The 23,258-nt window shown below is 36.9% G+C and overlaps 2 protein-coding genes and 1 long non-coding RNA gene across 3 annotated transcripts; 2 read left to right on the top strand and 1 right to left on the bottom strand.

Moving 5' to 3' along the window:
* The first annotated feature begins 4,371 nt into the window (after positions 1-4,371).
* LOC128509201 (BOLA class I histocompatibility antigen, alpha chain BL3-7-like) lies at positions 4,372-6,987 on the top strand. The gene is made up of 3 exons (XM_053480826.1): positions 4,372-4,391; positions 6,454-6,735; positions 6,818-6,987. Exons 2-3 carry the CDS (start codon positions 6,540-6,542, stop codon positions 6,970-6,972), a joined length of 351 nt encoding a protein of 116 aa, XP_053336801.1. The 5' UTR covers positions 4,372-4,391; positions 6,454-6,539; the 3' UTR covers positions 6,973-6,987.
* Positions 6,988-9,016: 2,029 nt separating this feature from the next.
* On the top strand, positions 9,017-16,670 carry LOC128509716 (class I histocompatibility antigen, F10 alpha chain-like). The gene is made up of 5 exons (XM_053481550.1): positions 9,017-9,104; positions 14,029-14,295; positions 14,468-14,734; positions 16,180-16,476; positions 16,579-16,670. The coding sequence occupies exons 1-5, from the start codon at positions 9,017-9,019 to the stop codon at positions 16,668-16,670; spliced, it is 1,011 nt and encodes a 336-aa protein (XP_053337525.1).
* A 4,556-nt stretch (positions 16,671-21,226) lies between these two features.
* On the bottom strand, positions 21,227-21,651 carry LOC128509215 (uncharacterized). Its single transcript, XR_008356016.1, has 3 exons — positions 21,636-21,651; positions 21,432-21,491; positions 21,227-21,345 (listed from the first exon to the last, which is right to left on the bottom strand). It is a non-coding gene; the product is annotated as an uncharacterized LOC128509215 (long non-coding RNA).
* Between the last annotated feature and the right edge of the window lie 1,607 nt (positions 21,652-23,258).

Below are 23,258 nucleotides of genomic sequence, written 5' to 3' on the forward strand. Positions count from 1 at the left end.
CAGGTTTTTGTAAAAAGTGCCCGGTCAGCTGCAAGTCACATGCCTGCATCCACCCATTGTTATTTTATAGATATTTTACAACATTTTATAGATATTTTACAACAGCGTCCCTCTCACACCTCCCCAGTGACTAACAATAGAAAATCATACTGTCCATTGCTCCACACCCTAACCCTCACAATAAACTTTACAGCTCCATCATCACCCCCTTACATCTCTTCCACCTTGTCCAACAACAATGATGTATCCTTTACTCTGCCCACCCCCCTCTCTGTTTCAAGATGTCAGGTGAAGAGGCAGCTGGAGAGACTGAAAACAAGGCTGCAGGTCCTGATGCCGTCAGCCCCGGAATTCTGACGGCCTGTGTTAACCAGCTACTGTATGTGGGATTGTACAGCATCTGTTCAACCTAAGCATGTACCAAGGCAGGATGTCTTCCACAGTGTGTAAACCTTCTCCTAAGCCTGACTCAGGAGAAGGTTCCCACACTGTAGAAGACATCGTGCCTTGTTCCAGTCCCTAAATGACTAAAGACCAGTTGCCTTTACATCCCATCTAATGAAGGTTTTTGAGAGGATGGTGCTGGCTCATCTGAGACCTCAGGTCAGCACTTTCCTAGTTTGCCTACTACACTCAGGTTGGTGTGGATGATGCCATCATTTACCTTCAGCAAACTCTTTATCACCTGGATAAAGTGGGTAGTGCTACAAGAAAAGTTGGAAAAGATGCATGTCAATGCCTCCACAACCTCCTCGATCATCTACTGATGGACAGACCACAGTTTGTAAGGTTGTGGAAATGTATGTCAGAAAAAGTGATCAACAGCACCATGGCACCGCAGGTAACTGTACTCTCTGCTTTCCTTTTTACGTTATACACTTCAAACTTCCAGTACAACTCAGAAACCTGTCACTTGCAAAAGTTCTCAGTTGACTCTTTTGGGGTGTGTTAATGGTGGTCAGGAAACAGGGTACAGAGACTTAGTGGACAGCTTTGTGAATTGGTGTGAGAAAAACTATCTCATCCTGAATGTGACTAAGACCAAAGAGATGGTGGTGGATCTAAGGAGGACCAAGTCTACCACGAGCACAGTCCACATTCTGGGTGAGGAGGTGAAGTTGGTGGAGAACTACAGATATCTTGGGGTTTAAATTGACAACAGATTGGACAGAAAATGCAACACAGATGCTGTCTACACAAAAGGACAGAGCAGACTCTACTTCTTGAGGAAACTCAGGTCCTTTAATGTCTGCAGCAAGATGCTGCAGTTCTTTTATCAGTCTTTTGTGGCAAGTGCAATGTTCTTTGCTTCCATCTGCTGAGGCAGCAGCATCAGAATCAGTGACTCCAAGAAAGGCTCAATACTGGGCACTCCCCTGGAGTGTTTGAAGCTTATAGTAGAGAGAAGGATGTTAAACAAACTGCTAACCATCATGGAGAACACCTTACAGTACATCCCCTCCACAACATACTGGATAAACAGCGGAATACTTTCAGTAAGAGAATGCTTCAGCTCTGCTGTGACAAAGAATGTTACAGGAAGTCTTTTCTGCCAATTGCAATTAGACTTTGCAATAACTCTGTTCTGTCTCAGCAGAGTGATCTCCTTCTCTGACATCACCATAAATATGCTCATATACATTCTATTTTCATTGCACTATGGTCACATCCTTCATTCTTTACATCTTCTTTTTTATTAGTACTGTATTTGCTGGTTACATACTTGCTGGTTCATTCTCTACTACTTGCTGGTGCACCTTATGTACATTTTCATTCCCACCTGTATTTACAATCATTATGCGCGTGTACATAGAAGCAGTATTTTCATATTCATATATTATTTGATAGTCTTTTTCTACCTCTTAAACTTGACACAATTTTTACCTCATTAATGCACCTTAAATTGTTAACAGTGTTCATTAATGCACCTTAATTGTACTTAATTGTAGTACTTCATTGCAATTCTTTCAATTCTTGTTTGCTGCTTAAATGTTGTATGTTATTATATGTTGTATATACTTCATATTATGCTCATGTGACATTAAGGGCAAAAAATAACTCTGTAGACCAGAATGTCTCATTTTTGTCAATGCAGAAGAATCTCCCTAAGCAAACAGGAATTTTTGGTTGGTCACGGGGAGTTCTGGGGGGCACATGTGCTAGGGCCAGGGGTAGCTCAGTGGTTAAGGCATTGAATTACGGTTCAGAAGATCCCAGGTTCAAACCCCACAACCACCAAGTTGCCACTGTTGGGTCATTGAGCCAGGCCCTTAACCCTCAACTGCTCAGATGTATAATGAGATAAAAATGTAAGTCGCTCTGGATAAGAGCGTCTGCCAAATGCCTAAATGTAAATGTGCAGCCTGTTCATGTCTCTGCCAGCAGCAGTGCGGTTGGCCTTACTTGATGCTTCTCTCTCACACTCACTGATAAACATAAGACAAGAGAAATATTTTTATGTCCTGCAACTAACATCACGAGCTGTCATGGTGATTCTTTATTAGAGAAAGTAGCTAAAATCTTTTCATTAAATCTAAACTAAATCTAAGTTGGCAAGGCTACATCATAATAATAATTTGATTGCAAACACACAACAGCCATTTTGCAGCTAAAATTAATTAGAGTTCATATTTAAAGTGAATTATTAATCATATTAAACATTGAATTATAATAAATGGAATATAATAAAATAATTAGTGTGGATTTCATTTACACAGCAGATATATTTATTTAACCTAGGACAATGCAAATAAACTAGGCCTAAATATAAACAAACTACAGTACATTTGCTTTGTAATAATAAATTGATATTTAACTAATTAAGTTTGAACAACAATAATCATACTACTCATCATCATTTTAAACATCTTTGCATTTAAAATGGAAAATAGAGTCATGATCATAAAATCTTTCCTCCTCCATTGGCATTTAATCCTGCACTCGTATAATCCTCCTCATTTCATCTCAGAAACTAATGACACACCCTAATCCTAGGCTCTGATTGGTAAGAACTCCTCCCCCCAGGTACAGGGAAATGTCCACATTAGTGTTAGTGTAGAGCTGTACTGTGTGAGAGTTTAGACTGAGAGATGTGGCGCTGCAGAGCAGTTATGAAAGCTCTGATTTTCCTCACATTTTCTTTTCATCTTTCATCAGCGGGTGAGTTCTGTAATGTTTACTCTCTTTATTATATTTATTTACTCTATAATATTAATGTTTAGCGCTGTGATAGTAATACATTCACTTTCACTCAGTCATCATCTATACCACTTTACAGTATCCTGTATTCAGGGTCACGGGGGGCCTGTAGCCCATCCCAGGAGACTTAGGTAATAGTTAGTTAACAGTGATAATAGTTAGTTAACAGTGACTTAGGTAATAGTTAGTTAACAGTGATAACCATTATGCCTTTGTGCTGCCCAGTAATAAATTTAGTAAATACCAAATAATTCAATACTCTGTAAATGCACACATTATTATTATTATTATTATTATTATTATTATTATTATTATTGGCTGGTCATTTAAATATTTTTTTATATATATTTTTGCATACATAACCAGCTGCTCATTTCAGTAAAATCACAACAGTAATGTTTAGATAAGTTCTGTTTAAAAATTCCTGTGGCACATTTTTCACTTCACCATAATTTATAATGTAATCTGTAAAAAATATACAAAAAAAATAGATTTTGTATTTTAAATTATATATTTTTATTTCTTTATTCATATTTAATGTGCACAGGGGTTTATTGCACTACTTTTTAATAAAAAAAACCTTAATAATAATAGATTTTGTAAGTTTTATTACAGAATATTAAAGTTGTGTTTTTACACTTCTTACAGTCACACACTCTATGCAGAAGTTCTACACTTGGGTTACACCAGGAATAAATGTCCCAGAATTTACCACTTTTACTCTTGTGGATGGAGATCTGTGTGACTATTATGACAGTATCATCAGGAGGTCGATTCCGAAGACAGAATGGATCCTAAAGGTCAATGATGAATATCCGCATTTCTGGAACTTTGTCACACAGAATTGTCAGAGTTTGCAAGAGATCTTCAAAGCTGGTCTGGAAATAATAAAGAAGAATTGTAATCAGACTACAGGTACAATTAATCCAAATTAAATATAAATGATAAGAATAAACAACTAAATGAAGAGTAAACGCTAGTGCGAGGTTTGAATGCGGCATATAGAAATAGATGGTGTGTGTATGTCTGTCTGTCTGTCTGCAGGAGTTCACACACTGCAACTGATGCTCGGCTGTGAGATTGATGATGATGACGGCACCACTAGAGGATACATGCAGTTAGGATATGATAGAGAGAGTTTCATGACGTTTGAATTGGAAACTAAAACCTGGATTTCAGCCAAACCTAGAGATGTAATTAACAAACATATTTGGGATTATGTTAATGGTTTGACTGCTGAGTACCAGAGGAACTATGTGAGCACCATACAAGTGGTTAAAAGAGTTTGTGTCTTATAGCAGGAAAACTCTGGAAAGGAAAGGTAAAGTCTATCTGTTTGGAATACACACACACACACACACACACACACACACACACATACTCAGATCCTGCACACACTATTAACACATTCCTTCACTAGAACACACACTTTTTAATCCCATACAGCACATAAAAGCAACATCTCATACACATTTTTAGCTCCGTGACTGATATTTACAGATATATTTAACATTTAACGTAGGCTTAGGTACTGTATCTTACTGATGTAATAAATAATCTGAATAGACAGTTAACCCTTCGTTAATCATGAGCATAATTTGTCCCAGAAGTGTCTATATCAAAATAGAAGCTCATATATCAAAGCGAATTCCCCCCATAAGAAATAATAGAAACTCTGACATTGAAATATTCATATTAAAATAATCAATACAAAATATGAAGTAAAAATAAAACAAATTAACTTGCACTTTATCTTTAAAAAGAACACACACACACACATTAAAAAAAATCACTGCTTTCTGACAGAGAGATTCTGGAAACTGGATCTTTAATAAGGAACCTTTTTAATCACACTTGTTTTTGCTTAACGCGCTTGCACACACACATTGTCACAATGTTATAGTAAACAGTACACACACAGATGCTGACTATACGATTGACGCACACTGAGACTGAGCATGGGAGACAATTACCCATAATGCAACAGCAAGAGAAAGAGAGAGAGAAGAACCATTGGCTCAAACCATTGGCTATATCAAGACCTTATTTGTTTATCATGTTTTTAAAAGGTTTCTATCTCATCTTGCTAAGCACTTGCAGACTGAGTTACTTACAATCCAATTTTTCTGAACAAAACTTAACTGTGCAGCATAAAGCATACAGCCAAAAGTGTTGATTATATAACAGCTTAATTTCACTGTGACAGAACCAGCATTGGGTGTAACACGTTAGAGTACTTGGATTACTTTTTTGATGTAACGAGTAATCTAGCGCGTTAGGTCGCCATTTAAGTACTTAGTTATTTACTTACTTTTTTTCAAAAATGTAATCCATTGTTTAGACAATGCATGTAATCCGTAAGCCAGACAGCAGTGATTCCAAATCAATTATTGTTTGTGTGTGTGTGACTATGCGAGGACCGACGCACGGAAAGATGGAAACCTAATCACAGCGCCAAAATTCATGTAGGTGATATAGGGGTATCAGTAGTTAACAGATTATGGGCCAAACGTCACTGAGTGATGATGGTAGAATAATTATAAAGGTCGTGACTAAATGAACCTGCATGAGAAATCACAAAGGAGTTTTTATTTTCTGCAATGGAAAAGTACTCAAACTAGTTACTTTTATCAGAAAGTAACGCTGTAATGTAACTGAATATTTTTTAAAGACAGTAATTTTGTAATGTAAAAAAAAGTAACGTTTAAAATGTTTAAAAAGTAACGTCCCCCAACACTGTGTCAGAACTAAGGTGGCAGCAGAATTGGGCAACGTGTTGCCACATGCAAATTAAGAGGAACTACTGTACAATTCACGCTCAAGTTTGCCAAAGCTCTAATGGAACACCTGTAACGTATTAATCCAAAGGTTAAATAAAGCAAATTAATATCAGGAAGTACAAGCTCCAGTGAGTTTCTCCTTATGTTACCAAGCTTTATTATAATTAACTGACTAAATCAGGTATGATCTTGTTTTGCTAGGTGAATTCTAAAAACTACTTTGTCCCTTGGAACGTTGTTTATAGATCACGTGACCTTTGTCTGTGTCTTCTTCATGATTTTGATATACTTTGTTTGCCTGGTTACAACTATAAAAAAAAAAAAAAAACTTTTACCTGCACTGGCATCCTTATGGTACTTTATAACAATAGTGCGACTGTCTAAATTATTTTGCATTGGAATCTATTTTTCCAATATTATTTATTAAAGACATCTGACAGAGGTTTAAAATGTCTGTCCCTCTGTGTCTCTGTAGTTGTTCCTGAGGTGTCTGTGTTCCAGAAACAGTCTCCTTATCCAGAGGTGGTGTGTCACGCTACAGGTTTCTTCCCCAAAGCAGTGATGATCACCTGGCAGAAGGACGGAGAGGACGTTCATGAGGACGTGGAGCTCAGAGAGACATTACCCAACCAGGATGGAAGCTTCCAGAAGAGAAGCATTCTGAAAGTCCCAGCTGAGGAGCTGCAGAAACACACCTACACCTGCGTGGTTCAGCACAGCAGCTTGGAGAAGGAGTTAGTGCGAGAAGTACCAAAAGGTCCTAATAAACTAGAGCTGTAGAGAGTGAAAGCTGATTTCTTGCTGCAGCAGATAATAAAGACTCTGTGCTGATTTAACAGGTGGAGGATCGATTGCTATCATCACTGCTGTAGTCGCGGCTCTCGTCGCTCTCGTCGCCGTTGTTGCTGGAATTGTGGTCTGGAAGAAGAAGAACTCTGGTGAGAGGAGGAAGGAGACAGATGGGAAGTTTTTTTATGTATTATTTTTTATGTGATATTGTCTGTCCATCATCTGTGTTTCAGGCTTTAAACCGATTCCACAAAACTCTGCTCAAGGTAAATAAATGATAGCTTCTTCAACGATATTTAAATTTAAACAAATCGTTTAGTTCAGTTAAAATTCTAACTCTGATTATGCTGTTTTACAGCCTCAGAAGGAGATTCTTCCTCCAACAACTCTTAAAGTGTGACTGTGTGTCTTCCTGCTGAACTGAGAGAGTAAGACATGATGGAGTTTACAGTCTAATATGGAATAAACATCTGTGTGTGGAGAGAAAATCCAGCGGAAAAGCCTGAACTAACATTTACTTGCAGCTCAGAGCTCATCCTGTTTCTGTCTGTTTGTTCTTTTAGGAGATGAGAAGAGCAAAATGAGGAACATGCACACACACACACACACACACACACACACACACACACACACACACACACACACACACACACACACACACACACACACACAATTCCAGTGGTGTACGCTTTCATTGCCAAACTGTTACAGCTCACGGCTATTATACACACGCTGTACATCAGCTTTTAAACCTGTTCTGGATGATGAACACACCTTCACACATGACTTAATTTACCTTCATACACACACTTTCTCTCTCTCTCTCACACACACACACACACGCACACACACACACACACACACAGACACACACACACACACATCAAAACTGTGATCATTGTACTGAATTTTCACAAAGAGGTGCAGTTTAATATCAGCATACATCAGTCAGCCATAACATTACAACATAAAACACTAATCCCACTATTATGTACACTCAAAAAAATAACTCTTTAAATAAACATAATTAAATTATAGAAATTAAGAATTTCCACCTGAATTAATGGCTTTCTTTTAGCATTAAGCAATTTTGTTTTGGCCCAACTTAATGTTTTTAGGTTCAGTCAAATTAATTTTATTAGGTTCATTTAACTTATTTACTACAGCTGCATCCAACATAATTTAATACTGTTAACATAAATGAATAGCGTTGGTACAACACATTTTTCAGTTGTAAATTAAGTTGATCCAACTCAAATAAATTTAAATTTCAAGCCCTGGTCAACAGGAAGGAAGCATAAGACAAACGGGATAAAACGGAGATTTTATTTTACACCAGCAGCAACTTACAAATGAGGTCTCAATTTGAAAAGTTGTACAAAACATAAAACACCACAAATAAGTATTAATCATAGAAAAACAATTAAACACCAACAGAAACGTTTTGTACTTGATAACTGTACGTTATGACTTTTAAATATGACCGTTAGAGACGGTTGGTCAGGAAACTCCTGAAGTCAGATGCAGACAGGACACTTTCACTCACAAACTCCTGTGGAAAAATATAGAGATAGATATTCAATTAAAATCACAAATTCGCCACAATTGCCCACTGACATTCCACTGGCGTTCCGCGACGTTCTGTAAGGACTGCAAGCTTCTGGGAGGGCCGGCAAAAAAATTAGACATGTTTAATTTTCCATTAAACTTTATTTTTTTTTGCACGGAAAGATGGAAACTTACTCACAGCGCCAAAAACTTGTGGTGAATCATGATGAACTGTACTTACTGCCACTGCGCGAAACCGCATAGGTGAGATAGGGGTATTTACAACTCATGAGAACAGACCGAAACCAGAACCGAACCGCAGATTAAGCACGCGCATATAACCGTCTGTGTTTTAAGTGTGATTAAAAATAAAAGAAATAGCTTAAACCTTAAGCCTTTTCCACACGCCCGCCAAACGTTTGTCTTCTCAACAAACTGTGTTCTCTTCTCGCGATATCTTCTTGTGATGTTTGCTCTGATATTTCTGCTTTTCATAGTGACACGATATCTTTGGTTTATCTCAACATGATTGAATACATGTAATACATGTTAAGTTGTTGAATTTCATGCAAATACAACATGATTTATTCATGTTTATCTTGGAAACATGAAATGATTATGTACAAAACACATATTACATTTTAGTACATGTAACAGGTAGCCAGGTTCATTTTTTTGAGTGTATGTTCCTCTTGTGCCAGATGGGCAGCTCTCTGGGCTTGGCTCTGCACGGTCTCCGTGTGGGTTTGCAGGGTGGAGACCAGGTCCTGGGTTCTTCAGATGTGAGAGGTATTGAAGTGATAAAGTGACTAAAGTGTAAAAGAACAGGAGTGAACACAGGAGAAGCAGGAGTTCATGCTGGAGGATCAGCAGAACTCCAAGCTTTTATTTTCTCTACAAGTGGAAACACAAATCAACTAAACCACACACTACTCATCACATTATTTGTTATTTAACTCAGTCTAAAGCTAAAAACAAACCATTAAACACCTTTTCACAGTGAAACTATTTGAATGAAAAACAAAGTGTATTTTCTTCACTCTGTGTTCTGAGGTTTATTTTATATCTCTGTTCTTTTAAAGCACATGATCTCAGTATCAGTTCTACATTTACGCTTATCTTCTCTACACAGAATACAGCTGAGGAAATGCACACATCCTACTTTTTTTTTTAAATATACAGTGCCATGCAAAAGTATTCACTCCTTTAGTGTTTGTTCTGTTTAACTGCAAATCATCCTGGAATTTTTTTTTTTCGGAGGTTGTGCCGTACCATTTGCTGAATACAAGACGTTTATGACTGTTATGAATATACTGTATATATATATATATATTTTTTTTTTTTTTTTTTTTTTTTTACAGAACCCACAATCGCCACTTCAACAGTTAACTACAATTTATCACACTTGAATCTGCAAGAGATTTCAGAAAAACAAAAAAAAAAGTGATTAATAAAATACCAGATGAGAAACATGATGGTTTGGTAAATGTATTCAGACCCCTATAGATCCTCTCTGTCTCATTCTTTTATAGCTGTGTATCTGCAGAAATGTCTTGCAGCTGCTGATGATTTACTTGTGTGTTTTGTGTCCCTGTCTTGTTATGTTGTCCAATATCTGTTAGTTTCATGTGATAGACTACTACATGTGATAGACTGTAACCCAACATTTCACTTTGAAATTTCCTGAAAGTGAGACTAATGATACTGATGATACTGAACCACCAACATTAAGGAAGAGACTCTGGTGTTAATCTGCAGTGTTTTTGTTGTCAGTATTTTTTTTTTTTTAGAATAATTAACAAAAAGCTGTTTGGAATGTTCACATAAAAATGCTCATATTTATTATAATAAACATTGTAAATAATTGCATATAGTATCGACAAGAAGAAGTTATTGTGAAGTTATTAGTTTAGAAGTACGTGGCATCAGGGGAAACTAAATACATCACCAGGGGAAACCATAATTAACAGTTCATTAATGTTAATCAATAAAGATGATTTAGAGAGCCAAAGTTAATTTGTAATAAATTATGGTTGGTGACGAGTGCATGAGGTAAAATGGATGGCCTGTTTACAATGTGACAGAAACACAAGTGAGTCTGAAGCATCTTCACTTAGCAGAATAATATTTTTTATCTTATCTGACCATTAACCCTCTTAAAGTCGCCACAAAAACACTAACAATAACACTGTTATGGAGCTTGTTTTAGCAAAAAAATAAAAATAAATAAACAGGGATATTGTCATGCTATAAAATTATGTTTTTAAAAGCTCTGTACAATATTCAATTTTATAATTTACCAACTGAAAATTTTTATCAACTTCTACAGGCCTCCTCTGAGCTCTAACTAATCATTGAGGACACAGAAGAGGTTTTGATTGAAATGATGGTAAAGTGATAAGAAAAAATCCCATGGACAGTGAAGACATTTTATAACTTAAGCTTTATTATATGCTGTTAAAGCACACTAATGGACATTAACATATTTTACTTATTATAAGCAGGAAACAAGTGCATGAATTCAAGCTGATTTGTATTGTGGCCAACACATAAATATCAGTTAAATTACACAATGCAGGTTAAAGCACAATGAAAAAGGCCTTGTACATGTAAACACACACCTGGATAATAACATGAAGTCATTAGGAAAACTAGAGGTGGGGCGGTTTATAACAACCAGACAAACTGGTTCGAAATTTACACAAAGCAGGTGAGTAGAAATAATCGTCTAAAGAGCAATAAACCAATGACAGGTCAGGGACAGAGACAAGAGACTCACGTCAATACAGAGCACGCATACAGAGAAGTGCTGCACTGAGAGAGAGAATCACACTACAGATGAGTTTATATTTTAAGTAAATTATTAGTGGCTAAACAGAACAACAGAAGAAAAACAGAAGAGTAATATTAATGCCTAGTTGTTTTATTTTCCTCCGGCATCATCTTACTTTCACTATCGGTAATGAGTTCTGATTGGTCCTAATGCTTCATTCTGATTGGTCCTAATGATAAGTTCTGATTGTCCCAATGCTGAGTTCTGATTGGTCAGGGTGGTGATTCCTGTTTGGTAATCCCTGTTTGCTGGTAGGGTTTTTGTTTAATACTATTGCCTCTTTAAAGACTGAGAGATGTGTCTCTGCAGTGCAGTTATAAAAACTCTGATTTTCCTCACATTTTCTCTTCATCTTTTACCAGCAGGTGAGTTCTGTAATGTTTACTCTCTTTATTAGAAGGTAAACATTAGAAAAGTGGGACTCTGTATCTTAATGTGTAGATATTTCACTAAGCAAAATTCCTGCCTGAGTTTGTCTGAATGTCTAAGTGACACTTCATTATAAAACTAAACCCGAGTTAGTGGTAAGTGAAATGACAAACACATGAGTGATAGAATTTTAAAAAAGTAAAATAAAATAAAAAAATTGTAACTTGGTCATATATTGAAATGTTGTCACTTTAGAAATAACATTTATCGGTGAAATGGGTAATCCAGTCATGTCATTTAAAAAGGAGTTTGTAGGTGAATAATCTCTTTACATTTAGTGAACTTTTGTACATTTTTATAATTTTTTTATGTAGATTAGAGTGTAAGACATCTAAAATATATATAATATCTAAAAATCATTAAAAGCCTTTTTTTACAGTCGCCCATAGAAATGTAAGATTTTTGATACTCTTTCACTTTTGCAAAATACATTTAGAGTCAAGCATTTAAGGTTGATATAAGGAGTCTACTATCCATATCCTCTAAAAAGATCTGGAGTTTGGTCAGTTAACATTTCAATTTAATTTAAGTTGGTTTTATTTGTAATAAAGTTTTTAACAATTGTCATTGTCGCAAAGCAGCTTTACAGAATGAAAAGTAATTATGGAAGTTTGTATAAATGTAAATGTGTATGAATTAAAATGATCAGATTGTGCCTGAGCAAGCCAAGGATGATGGGGACAGTCGGAAGGAAAAACTCCCCCAAGATGGTAATAGGAAGAAACCAGTGGAAGACTGACCATCTGGAGCACTGGGAGTTTTTCTGGTGGGCCGCTGGATGAAAACCATAATATTGCATCTCTTTTCTACACTGATGGATGAGTGAATCGATCGCACGGGCGCCTATTAATTAGTTTGTTCTATCCAATACGTTTCCTGAAACTTCTAATCCCATACGTGTCATTTCACTTCTACTTTACAGGGGAAAAGATGTTGATTCTTTCTCGATACAGCAAATTTCTTTGAGCAAATAATTAGTAATGATTTAATTGGAAGGGGGAAAAGAAAAAGCTGGTGCTGAGAAACATTATTTAGAATTAATATTGACATACTTTTCACTCGGGTAGCGAAGGGGAGGAGTGTTGGTCAACAGCAGGCACTGGTTCATCATCACTGAACCCACTGCACATTTAGCTTATACTGATGAGTGGTATATCTTACACTGCTTTAAGATAATCGGCCCAGACTAGCTTAAATATATATACTAGTAAGTGGTGTTAACAATTTGACTTCACATTAATGAGCTAATGTATTAAGATGTGGGATGTGGTGGACTGCTGTGCGCCAGGAAGTCCAGGGCCACTTTTTGGTCCCAGTCTGCCCCTGGAAGAAACCTTGAGAGGAACTAGACTCAACAGAGAACCCATCCTCATTTGGGTGATAACGGATAGCAGGGATTGATCTACAGTCATACTGTGTGTTAGGAAGCTGGAAGTTCAATATAACAGTTGATGTCTTTAAATTAATATGGAGTATTATTGGAGGCTCAGGTAGACTGTAGGAAGTTCTATCCCTGAACTCTCCCAAAGCAGACTACATGTGGCATCCATGTAATGAGGTCTCCAGCCAGAAGCAGGATAACAGGACGAGTCAGACAGGTCCAGAGGGCCAAAGAGGTCTGGATCACTGGCAGCTCAGGAACTACATGTATATAGCTCGACAGAGAGACAGAGAGAGGGAAAGAGCGAAAAGAGAGAGAATAGGAGAGAGCAGGAGAGAAGGAAAGATGACAGTTAGGTATGGTCACTGTCACACAATGTATAAGATTTATGTATATATTGTGCAGAGTGCAAGCAGGGACTTAACCAATCACTTTACCGTTACAAACCTGAGTGATCAATGAGAGTGAGGAAGACAGCATCTAAACATACCAGTTCACCATAATACTCTACGTCCATGAGTCCCCCAGATCTGCTCCTTTACCTATGGCAAATCTATTTATAAAAAGTCTTGTCTGAATAAATAGGTTTTTAGCCTGGACTTAAACACTGAGACTGTGTCTGAGTCCTGAACCATAATTGGAAGGCTATTGCATAACTTTTGGACTTTGAAAGAAAAAGCTCTGCCCCCAGCTGTAGTTTTCATAATAAGCGGTACTGACAAGCAGCCTGCATCTTTTGATTGAAGTAGGCGTGGCGACACTAGCAGTTCACTCACCATTTAATGCATTATATGTTAAAAGAAGTTTTTAAATCGATATGAAATTTCACTGGGAGCCAATCCATTAAGGATAAGATAGGGGTGATGTGCTTGTACAGTATCTTCTGGTTCTAGTGAGGACTAACTGAAGCTTGTTTATGCATCTAGTTGAAAAACAACCAATGTTTTTTTTATTATATATTGTATATATTGTTTTATTATATATATTCTCTAAGATCATAATAAAAAAGCAAGAAGATGAAATTTCCCAAACTGTACCACTTAACCAGTCTTCACCCTATATTCTTACAGATACACACAGTTACCAGTACTTATTCACTGGAGTCACACCAGGAATAAACTTCCCAGAATTCACTGCTGTTGGGATGTTGGATGGAGAGCAGATCAACTACTATGACAGTAACATCAGGAAATTCATCAACAAAACAGACTGGATAAAGAACGCTCATGCTGATGATCCGGATGTTTGGGACAAATACAGCCAGAAGCTGCAGATCGAACAGGAAGAGTTCAAGCATGAAGTGAAGACATTAATGCAACTCTTCAATCACACTGAAGGTGAAACACACACAGAGCTTTACACACTGTGTGTTACAATAAATAAGTTAACATGATCTTTAATATAAAAAAATCAATTACAAAATACAAATGAAAAAACAATTTTGTAAATTAAGAATAAATTATATGTAAAATGTGCTGTGTGTGTGTGTGTGTGTGTGTGTGTGTGTAGGAGTTCACACATGGCAGTGGATGGTTGGCTGTAACCTTACTGATAATGGCTCCTTTTACCAGTTTGGTTATGATGGAGAAGATTTCATCAGTCGGGATGTGAAAGCTGAAACCTGGACTGCAGCTAAACCTCAGGCTGTGACCACCAAACTCATTTGGGAGTCTGATGATTTTTATAAGAAGCAGGTTAATAACTACCTGAAGATTGAGTGTATTGACTGGTTAAAAATGTACGTGACTTATGGCAATGCGACTCTGGAGAGAAGAGGTAAATGTGTGATCCGCTCTTTACCTGTAACAAACACACATCTACAAAATAAATTAAATATTGCTGGGTCCCTGTGTAGGTGAAGAGGAGGACCGAGAACTGCCCGTCATTGTTATCTGTTCCAAATGCATTTTTTCGTCTTGGCTATCAGATTTAGAGTTACCTGCCAGTTTTTACCTGCAAGCCATCCTTCCATCCTTCTCCTCGATACAAAGGGACTGGACTGATAAAACAACACACACAAACACACACAAATCACTCAGACGAGCTAATAATATCAGGACTGATCTATAACCATCTCACAATTTGTTTATACCGACCCACCTGATCTTCTCTTTCTGCACTATATTGCACAATATTTATTTCCTTGAACTGAAACGTGTTACATTGTTGTGTTTGTCTGTAGCTCCGAGTTTGCACATTTGCACATACACTTTGTTGTCTGTCGTCTATTGTTGTCTTTTTAGTATGGAGTAGTTAACTTAACTGTATATGGTTGGAATGACTATAAAAGCCGACTTGACTTGACTTGACAGTAGCACTTCATTAGGTCAAGACTGGAAATGAAGTGAGCCCATCCCAGGTGCTCCACTAAGTCATACACTGGTGGGAGAGGGCAAGAGTCAAACTTAAAAACCTTTGTCAAGCCAGGGTAAGTTGTTACAAAGTCTTATGCTCTTATCAGGCTTGGGTAGCACAACAATGGGTTGGATCAATGGCTGGTGGATTTTTTGATGATGGCTCACTGGGAGCATTTTGGCTACCTCTCATTTAGCTGCTCAGAGGCATGCTTCTGGAGTCCAACAAGGCTGCAGAAAGACCACTGTTCCTAGGATTGTCTTAATATAGTTTTGGACTGTGTGGGTATGGCCTGGCTCTGTCAACCCTATTTTAAAACAGTCCAACCAGGATATGGTTTTCCCTACGTTTTTAGCAGATTTTTGTCTGTATGTGACTCTTTCTGTTTACCAGGCTGCTGCAGGCACTAGTTGACGGGGCCAGCTAGCTCATAGATTACCATGACCATGACAGCAGACCAGAAATTTGCAGTAAACAAAGAGTAAACAAGAGTGACAGCAAAAGTCAACACTTCCCATGTGACTGTTTTATGATGCAACTTTACCGAGCAATTTTTCATTCCTTTTTTCTAATCACATTTGTTCTGCAAAGTTGATGAATCACTATTATCCTTCTTGGCTTTATATAAAATCTTTAACCAATTATTAACTTTCATTTGCTTGATGCAGGCCAATGATTTGACTGATCACAACTATGGGAATGTCTCTGACATGGTTATTTAAGAAATGAGGAGCTCCTCGCTGAATCAGCTGGGCTTAAAATAATTGTTACCAGCTGAATCACATTAATCACTGTAGTAATTATCCAATCAAAGACTTTGCTTATTTAAATCCATAAATCTGTTTAAAAATTGTGTGTCTCTGCAGTTCGGCCCGAGGTGTCAGTGTTCCAAAAACACTCATCTTCTCCAGAGGTGGTGTGTCACGCTACAGGTTTCTTCCCCAAAGCAGTGATGATCACCTGGCAGAAGGACGGAGAGGACGAGCATGAGGACGTGGAGCTCAGAGAGACGTTACCCAACCAGGATGGAAGCTTCCAGAAGAGAATCATTCTGAAAGTCCCAGCTGAGGAGCTGCAGAAACACAACTACACCTGCGTGGTTCAGCACAGCAGCTTGGAGAAGGAGTTAGTGCTGAATGTGAGCCAGTGTCGGATCTTGACAGGTCGGGGAAACACTTTAAAATTAGATAAAACTAGAGCTGTAGAGAGTGAAAGCTGATTTTTTTGCTGCATGAGATAATAAAAACTCTGTGCTGATTTAACAGGTAGAGCACGACCTGCTATCATCATCATCATCATCATCATTATTGCAGCCATGGTTTTCATTGCTTATTGCACAAGAGGACAGTGCAGGTAGATGTAAAGTTTTTTTTCAATACTTTCTAATTCTTGCAGGTGCACTGTAAAAAACTACCTATAGAATCTACCCAAAAAATGTGAGGTAACAATTTGCATTTAATTTGTTTGGGTACATTTCACCCCATATTTTTCGTAAAAAAGTACCAAAATAAATTAGCTATAACATAAAAATTAAAATTAGGTAAAGCCTACCCATTGCATCACATGATGAATTACTTACTAAAATTAAGTAACATTATGTTTATGCAATGAGTAGGCTTTACCTATTTAAAATTAGCATGTTATAGCTAATTTATTTTGGTACTTTTTACGAAAATTATGGGGTGAAATGTACCCAAACAAATTAAATGCAAATTGTTACCTCACATTTTTTGGGTAGATTCTATAGGTAGTTTATGACTAACTAGCCATAATTTAAGTCACCCGACACAGTAGATTATGATTATATATATATATTTTTAATTAAACCATCATATAACAAAGAAACGAGGTACAAAACTATCTTTTATAAAAATACCAGAATAAGAGAATAACACTGAATAACCGTACTTGTGTAACTGTCCCCAACATAAAGCAAGGAAGCACTCTATTCCATTCAGTGTGGAGTTTAGCTGAGTTTACCTAAACAGTCAAAGGCAGACAAATGCACCCCATGCAGACAAATGAGTCCAATTCATACAGACAGGAAAATCCAAATCCTACAGACAGACATATGCACACTTTTATAAACATTTCAAATTGTCATTGAACATAGGATTATAACAATTCTTTATTTTTAACACATATATGGCATTGACCTAATCATAGCTCATAAAAGCACATCTTAAAGTCAGTTACTGTATATTCATGTTACAAAAGGAAAATGTTGTGTGACTGTCCTAATTTTAAGTAGTTTGTATCAAACCTTTTCATTTTAATGAAGAAATGGATTAAAGACATAATTTAGAAAACAAGTGTTCTAGATTTCAACACTATGTTAAACTCAATATCAACAACAGCACTGTTAGCATCATATACTGGACAATTGTATTTTTAATTTATGCACGCTTGCTGAAGTAAAAATTTATCTACAATTAAGTTAATATGTCTATAATTTTTCCAACACAAAAATACCATTTATTTGAGTGACAAACATTCTTAAACACATCTTTAAGATCAAGCAAGTGCATATTTTAAATGCTGTTGCTAAAGCTTAACTCCAAACTTCTTGTTTTACCAGCAAAAAACACAAATACTTATATTTAAACGTTAGCTTTCTGTAATTAAAGTTATTTCTATCTTTTTCGTTAACTTTATCTGTTAGCCTAGACTTTGGATAAGGCAGCCAGTAGCTAGCTACTGTATAAGAGTTGGCAATCTTACTAGCTAATGTTTCAGTAACTTAAAACAGATTGTGCTTTATTACTTTACAGGCATAAAATACGAGACAGTATTATATTACCGGTAAAACGTTTGAAATCGTGTTTTTTTTCCGTACTTATACCTAACTAATGCGGGGAAAAATACTTTTTCTCCTGTACATTAACATTAGCTAAGCTAGCTTGTTATGACAAATGTTTGCCTAAAGAAAGCTACAAATGTGAACTTCTCATCGAACATGACCACAAATCTTATGAGAGATAAGAATAAATGTTACCCTTTGCTTTCATGATATGATAAATAGACAGCATGTTACAAACATATCTTACCTTCAGCCCAGAAGCTTGACAAATGAACATGTGCCTCAAATAGCTCATGCTTACAACAGATCCAATGTTTTGGGGTATATATTACAATGTTTTTTTAGGTTGCAGTTATTACTATAAATAATTAGGTAGTGTGGGTGAATTTTACTCATTATTATATAATTAAACTTGATGACAAAAATAATAGGTAAATGGTAGACTATTTGCAAGGGTAGTATTTACCACCCACCAAAATCATTTTTTACAGTGTGGATTTATTTAACATTTTGCCCTCTTTTATTTTGACAAATTCTAAAAATTAGTACCTTAATTTCAATGATCCAAAACTAGTAGACAGATTTGATTCTAACTGTCTGTCATAGTTTCTGTCAAACCCTGTAAGTAAACCTTTATGATTCAGAAACCATTACGTTATTTATTTATTATTGTATAGTGCACTTTGTAATGGATTCTAATGTAAAGATGATTCTCTTCCTCCAAGTGCAAATGTATCTTTGTGTTGAACTGAGACAGTAAGACATGATATAGTTTACACTGTAATATGGGATAAAAATCTGTGTGTGGAGTAAAAATCCAGCAGAAAAGCTTAAACTAACATTCAGTCTCAGCTCAGAACCGGTTGTTGCTTTTTTACACTAGATGAGGTGATGGACGTGAGCGTGAACATAAAGAGAAGAAATACACCCCCCCCACACACAGGTTGGACAATGTTTAAATCAGTGATGTACAAATAAATTCTGTCCTCCATTACACTGAGGTTGACCTCATTAGTAAGCAGCAGGATTTCTGTTCTTCCCTGTGTGAAGTTTTGGACCTTCCTGTCTTTTGGGTGTAAAATTTCAGGAGATCACCTCCTGGTGGTGATGTTTCTTCCATTCTGATATCAGATGTGAACATCACCTATACCTATAGATTTAAAGTATACCTGCATGATTATGTGTGTCATGCATCTCCCGCCTATTTGGATGGTAGGATGACTCCATTAAAGTTTGGGAGTTCCGGTTTCCCAATAAAGTGGCCAAGCAGTGTTCAATTAAAACCAAAATGAGACAAATGTGTGTGGTGATGTCATTATGCAGCCTGTGATTGATTGAAATGCCTACTGAAGCTCCACCCTTGTTGCCTCAGAGACGGCATATACACAGAAATTAAAGAAGTAAATAGACCCCCATAGTTTTATGATAATATACTGTATATGCAAAGGAAAGAATAAGACATCTCCACCTTAGCCAGCTTAACAAATGGTGCACTCTAAACTATTCACTGTTAGGAAGCACCGTATCCTGTGTGCTAGAAGCGAATTATTTGCTCAAATTGTTTAGGATTGTAACAAAATCTAAGATATATAGATCATATATATTTGATTCAGGATATTTCTAAAATCATAATACTTACAGAATTGCAATACAAATCAAATCAGCACCTCGGTATTATAATAATATCGTATCAGGTGGCTCCTAATGAACACTAATAAACAAAGTGTTAATCATGTATTAATAGCTAAACCGGTGGCACGGTGGCTTAGTGATTAACATTGTTGCCTTGCACCTCCAGGGTCTGAGTTTGATTTCCAGCCTGGTTTGATTCCCACGTCTGTGCGCATAGAGTTTACATTTCTCCCCTGGTGGGTTTCCTCCGGGTTCTTCAGTTTGTCTAATTTCCAAGGACATGCAGATTAGGCTAATTGGTGTTCCCAAATTGCCCTCAGTGTAAACGAGTGTGTATGTGTGTATGCCCTGTGATAGATTGGCTTCCTGTCCAGGGTGTACCTCCTGGAATGAGCTTCAGGCCCCTGTGACCCTGAATACAGGAAACAGCATAATAGACAATAAGGGAGTGAGGAACATTTAACACATTTTGCTTCTAAGATCTGAAAAACCTGAGTATCAATTTACTTATGCATGTCTGTGTACATAACAGATACTGTTTCTTTTGAGGTTTTTATTATATTTTCTGTGTAAGTTAACTGGCTATTTGCTATACAAGTCCCTTTAAATGATCTGTTACTGTACAGTGTTATTGTGAAATATATAATAATATATCTGACTGTTCTGCTTCATCTGTTTAATAGCAGCAGCTTCCACTAAAACCTAAACCACATAATAGGGTTCATTTACATTATTATACATTTTACTGATGTAACAGACAGTTTTGTGTCAAACAGAGACTCTGTGTTTTATAAATGATTGTGCTAAAATTTGTGTCCAGATAATTATGAACAACTTTATCGTCACTTAAATATAATCAAGCTGTAACAGAAAATGTAAAGTCAGAGCAAGATCAGGTCAGACCGGTTGTGTTTTTAAATAGTACTGTACCTGTCACAGGTGTGTACTGTGTTTCATTTTACTTTCATTTTACTGTCAGAGAGCTTTCAGTGGTGACACAAATTGTGATTAATCACTAAATAACCTCCTGATCATGGGACTGAATTCATTTTATATCCTGAATTAGTTTTAAATCTATTTTTAAACCTTGGTCTCTGATCAACATGTGTGATATCTGTGACTGTTAAATACATGTATTTTGTATGTAAGTTATAATCAGTTCAGTTTCAGTGTTTCCTCTTGTGTAGTGATGTGTGACTGGAGAACTGTTTAAATCAGCTCAAACTTTGACCATAAAAACTCTACATGAAACACACAGGATCACAATCTCAGTAAAACTCTACAGTCAGTTAGGTTTAGTCTTAATAATAAAGTCTTAGTTTAGTCTCAGTCTTATTCAAACCCAAAGTGCCCCCTACTGGTGGTGTTGAAGTGTAATTAACTGAAGCAGTGTAATTATCACAATCATCAGAATCAGGAGTGAGAGACAGACGGTTTCAGCTCCAGCTCAAGATGAATGAGATTTAGTTAAACAAACAGCATGAATTTTATGATTTTATTAAATAAAGTGGAGGTTCATTCAGGTCTCCTGTAGATCCTCTCAGTGTTTCCTTCTTTCATGGCTGTGTATCTGGCCAGTGTGAACAGGTAATCACTCAACCTGTGGAGTAACAGCAGAACATCAGAGCAGGTGAAGAAGTCACACTTAAAGCTTCAGCATTCCTCTTTGAAACTCCTAATCTTCACCTGTTGAGATATCTGCTGACGTCAGGATCGGCTTCACCTGAACGCACTATAGGAGCCACGCTGCAGAGAGACAGGAAGTGACACGTGTGACCCGACCATGACCTCATAATCATACATAGATAAATCAATAGTGCAGATCCACAGTGTTTCTCTGTGTGTGTCACTGTGTCACTGTGTGTGTGTGTGTGTGTGTGTGACACTGACCAGCGCTCGGCCCGGCAACACACACGCTCTCCAGCTCCACCACAGGCTCACTGCTGAACTGCGTCTTCTCTGTGTAGAAGAAAAACACACTGAAACTAACACGCTGCACACACACTCTCACTACCCACACTGCTTATTTCACTGGACACACACTTATGTGACTCTCTCGGGCTGACGAGTGAGGAGTGGCCATGTTCGAGCCCACGTCCTGCAGCACACACTGGATCTGGGAATGGAAACAACAAAGCTGCAGTCAGAGACACTTTATGGTGCTCACACACATCCAAACACAACATGTTGTAAAATTAAACCAATGATTGATCCCCAAACACATACCTTGTCTACCATCTAGGCCTGATTGGTGGATTGCTGTAGAGATGGTTGTCCTTCTGGAAGGTTCTTCTCTCTCCACAGAGGACCTCTGGAGCTCTGTCAGAGTGAACATCGGGTTCTTGGTCACCTCCCTGACTAAGGCCCTTCTCCCCCAATCGCTCAGTTTAGATGGCCGGCCAGCTCTAGGAAAAGTCCTGGTGGTTTCGAACTTCTTCCACTTATGGATGATGGAGGACACTGTGCTCATTGGGACCTTTAAAGCAGCAGAAATATTTCCGTAACCCTCACCCGGTTTGTTCTCTGACATGAACTGTCACCTGTGGGACCTTATACAGACAGGTGTGTGCCTTTCCAAATCATGTCCAATCAACTGAATTTACCACAAATGGACTCCAATTAAGCTGCGGAAACATCTTATGGATGATCGGGGGAAACAGGATGATCAGGGGAAACAGGATGATCAGGGGAAACAGGATGTGCCTGAGCTCAATCTTGAGCTTCATGGCAAATGCTCTGAATACTTATGTATGTGTGCTTTTTTCAAATTTTTTTTAAATAAGTTTGCAAAAATCTCAAGTAAACTTTTTTCATGTTGTCATTATTTGGTGTTGTGTGATTGAACTGAATCCATTTTAGAATCAGGCTGTGACATAACAAAATGTGGAAAAAGTGATGCGCTGTGAATACTTTCCGGATGCAATATTCAGTTTAAAGCTAAAACAATCCATTAAACACTGGTTCACATTTGTACGACCCAAATCTCTCCCACAATGTATCTGTTCTGTCAGTGTAACAATCTAAATGAAGAAAAAAGTGGATTTTTTTAAACTCTGGATCAGTTCGATGATCATTTTCATCTTCTCTACACATAATACAGCTGTAGAAATGCACACAGAAATACATGTGTCAATTATTAGGATTTATTACTTTAATGACTTTAATTTATTACCAGAGAAACACAATCTTGTGGGACAGTTTCACATTTTTTAACAATTGTTCACCTGTTTCAGATAGATAGATAGATTTTATATTATGATTAAATATACTGTTCACTGTGTTTACATTCATAATCACACACACACACTATATTTACACACTCTGTTTGACACATATATATCGATATTAGATAAACTAAACTAAATGTAAACAAACTTATTTTCTTTCATAATAATAATAATAATAATAATAATAATAATATGCAATTTTAAAGTCTCCTTATATAAGATAATATATAGAGTGATGATGATAAACTCTTTCCTCCTCCATCATCTCCTGCTTTTACTTTCATTA

This window comes from Clarias gariepinus, chromosome 21, assembly GCF_024256425.1.
Source record: "Clarias gariepinus isolate MV-2021 ecotype Netherlands chromosome 21, CGAR_prim_01v2, whole genome shotgun sequence".
Classification (NCBI taxonomy): Eukaryota; Metazoa; Chordata; class Actinopteri; order Siluriformes; family Clariidae; genus Clarias; species Clarias gariepinus.

Bases quoted from the DNA above. Each gene is read 5' to 3' on its own strand.
- LOC128509716 (XM_053481550.1), top strand. From the start codon at position 9,017: ATGGGCAGCTCTCTGGGCTTGGCTCTGCACGGTCTCCGTGTGGGTTTG. The intron at 9,105-14,028 runs GTATTGAAGTGA...ATATTCTTACAG, and splicing joins GGGTTCTTCAGATGTGAGAG to ATACACACAGTTACCAGTAC. The intron at 14,735-16,179 runs GTAAATGTGTGA...GTGTCTCTGCAG, and splicing joins TGCGACTCTGGAGAGAAGAG to TTCGGCCCGAGGTGTCAGTG.
- LOC128509201 (XM_053480826.1), top strand. From the start codon at position 6,540: ATGATCACCTGGCAGAAGGACGGAGAGGACGTTCATGAGGACGTGGAG. The intron at 6,736-6,817 runs GTCCTAATAAAC...CTGATTTAACAG, and splicing joins AGTGCGAGAAGTACCAAAAG to GTGGAGGATCGATTGCTATC.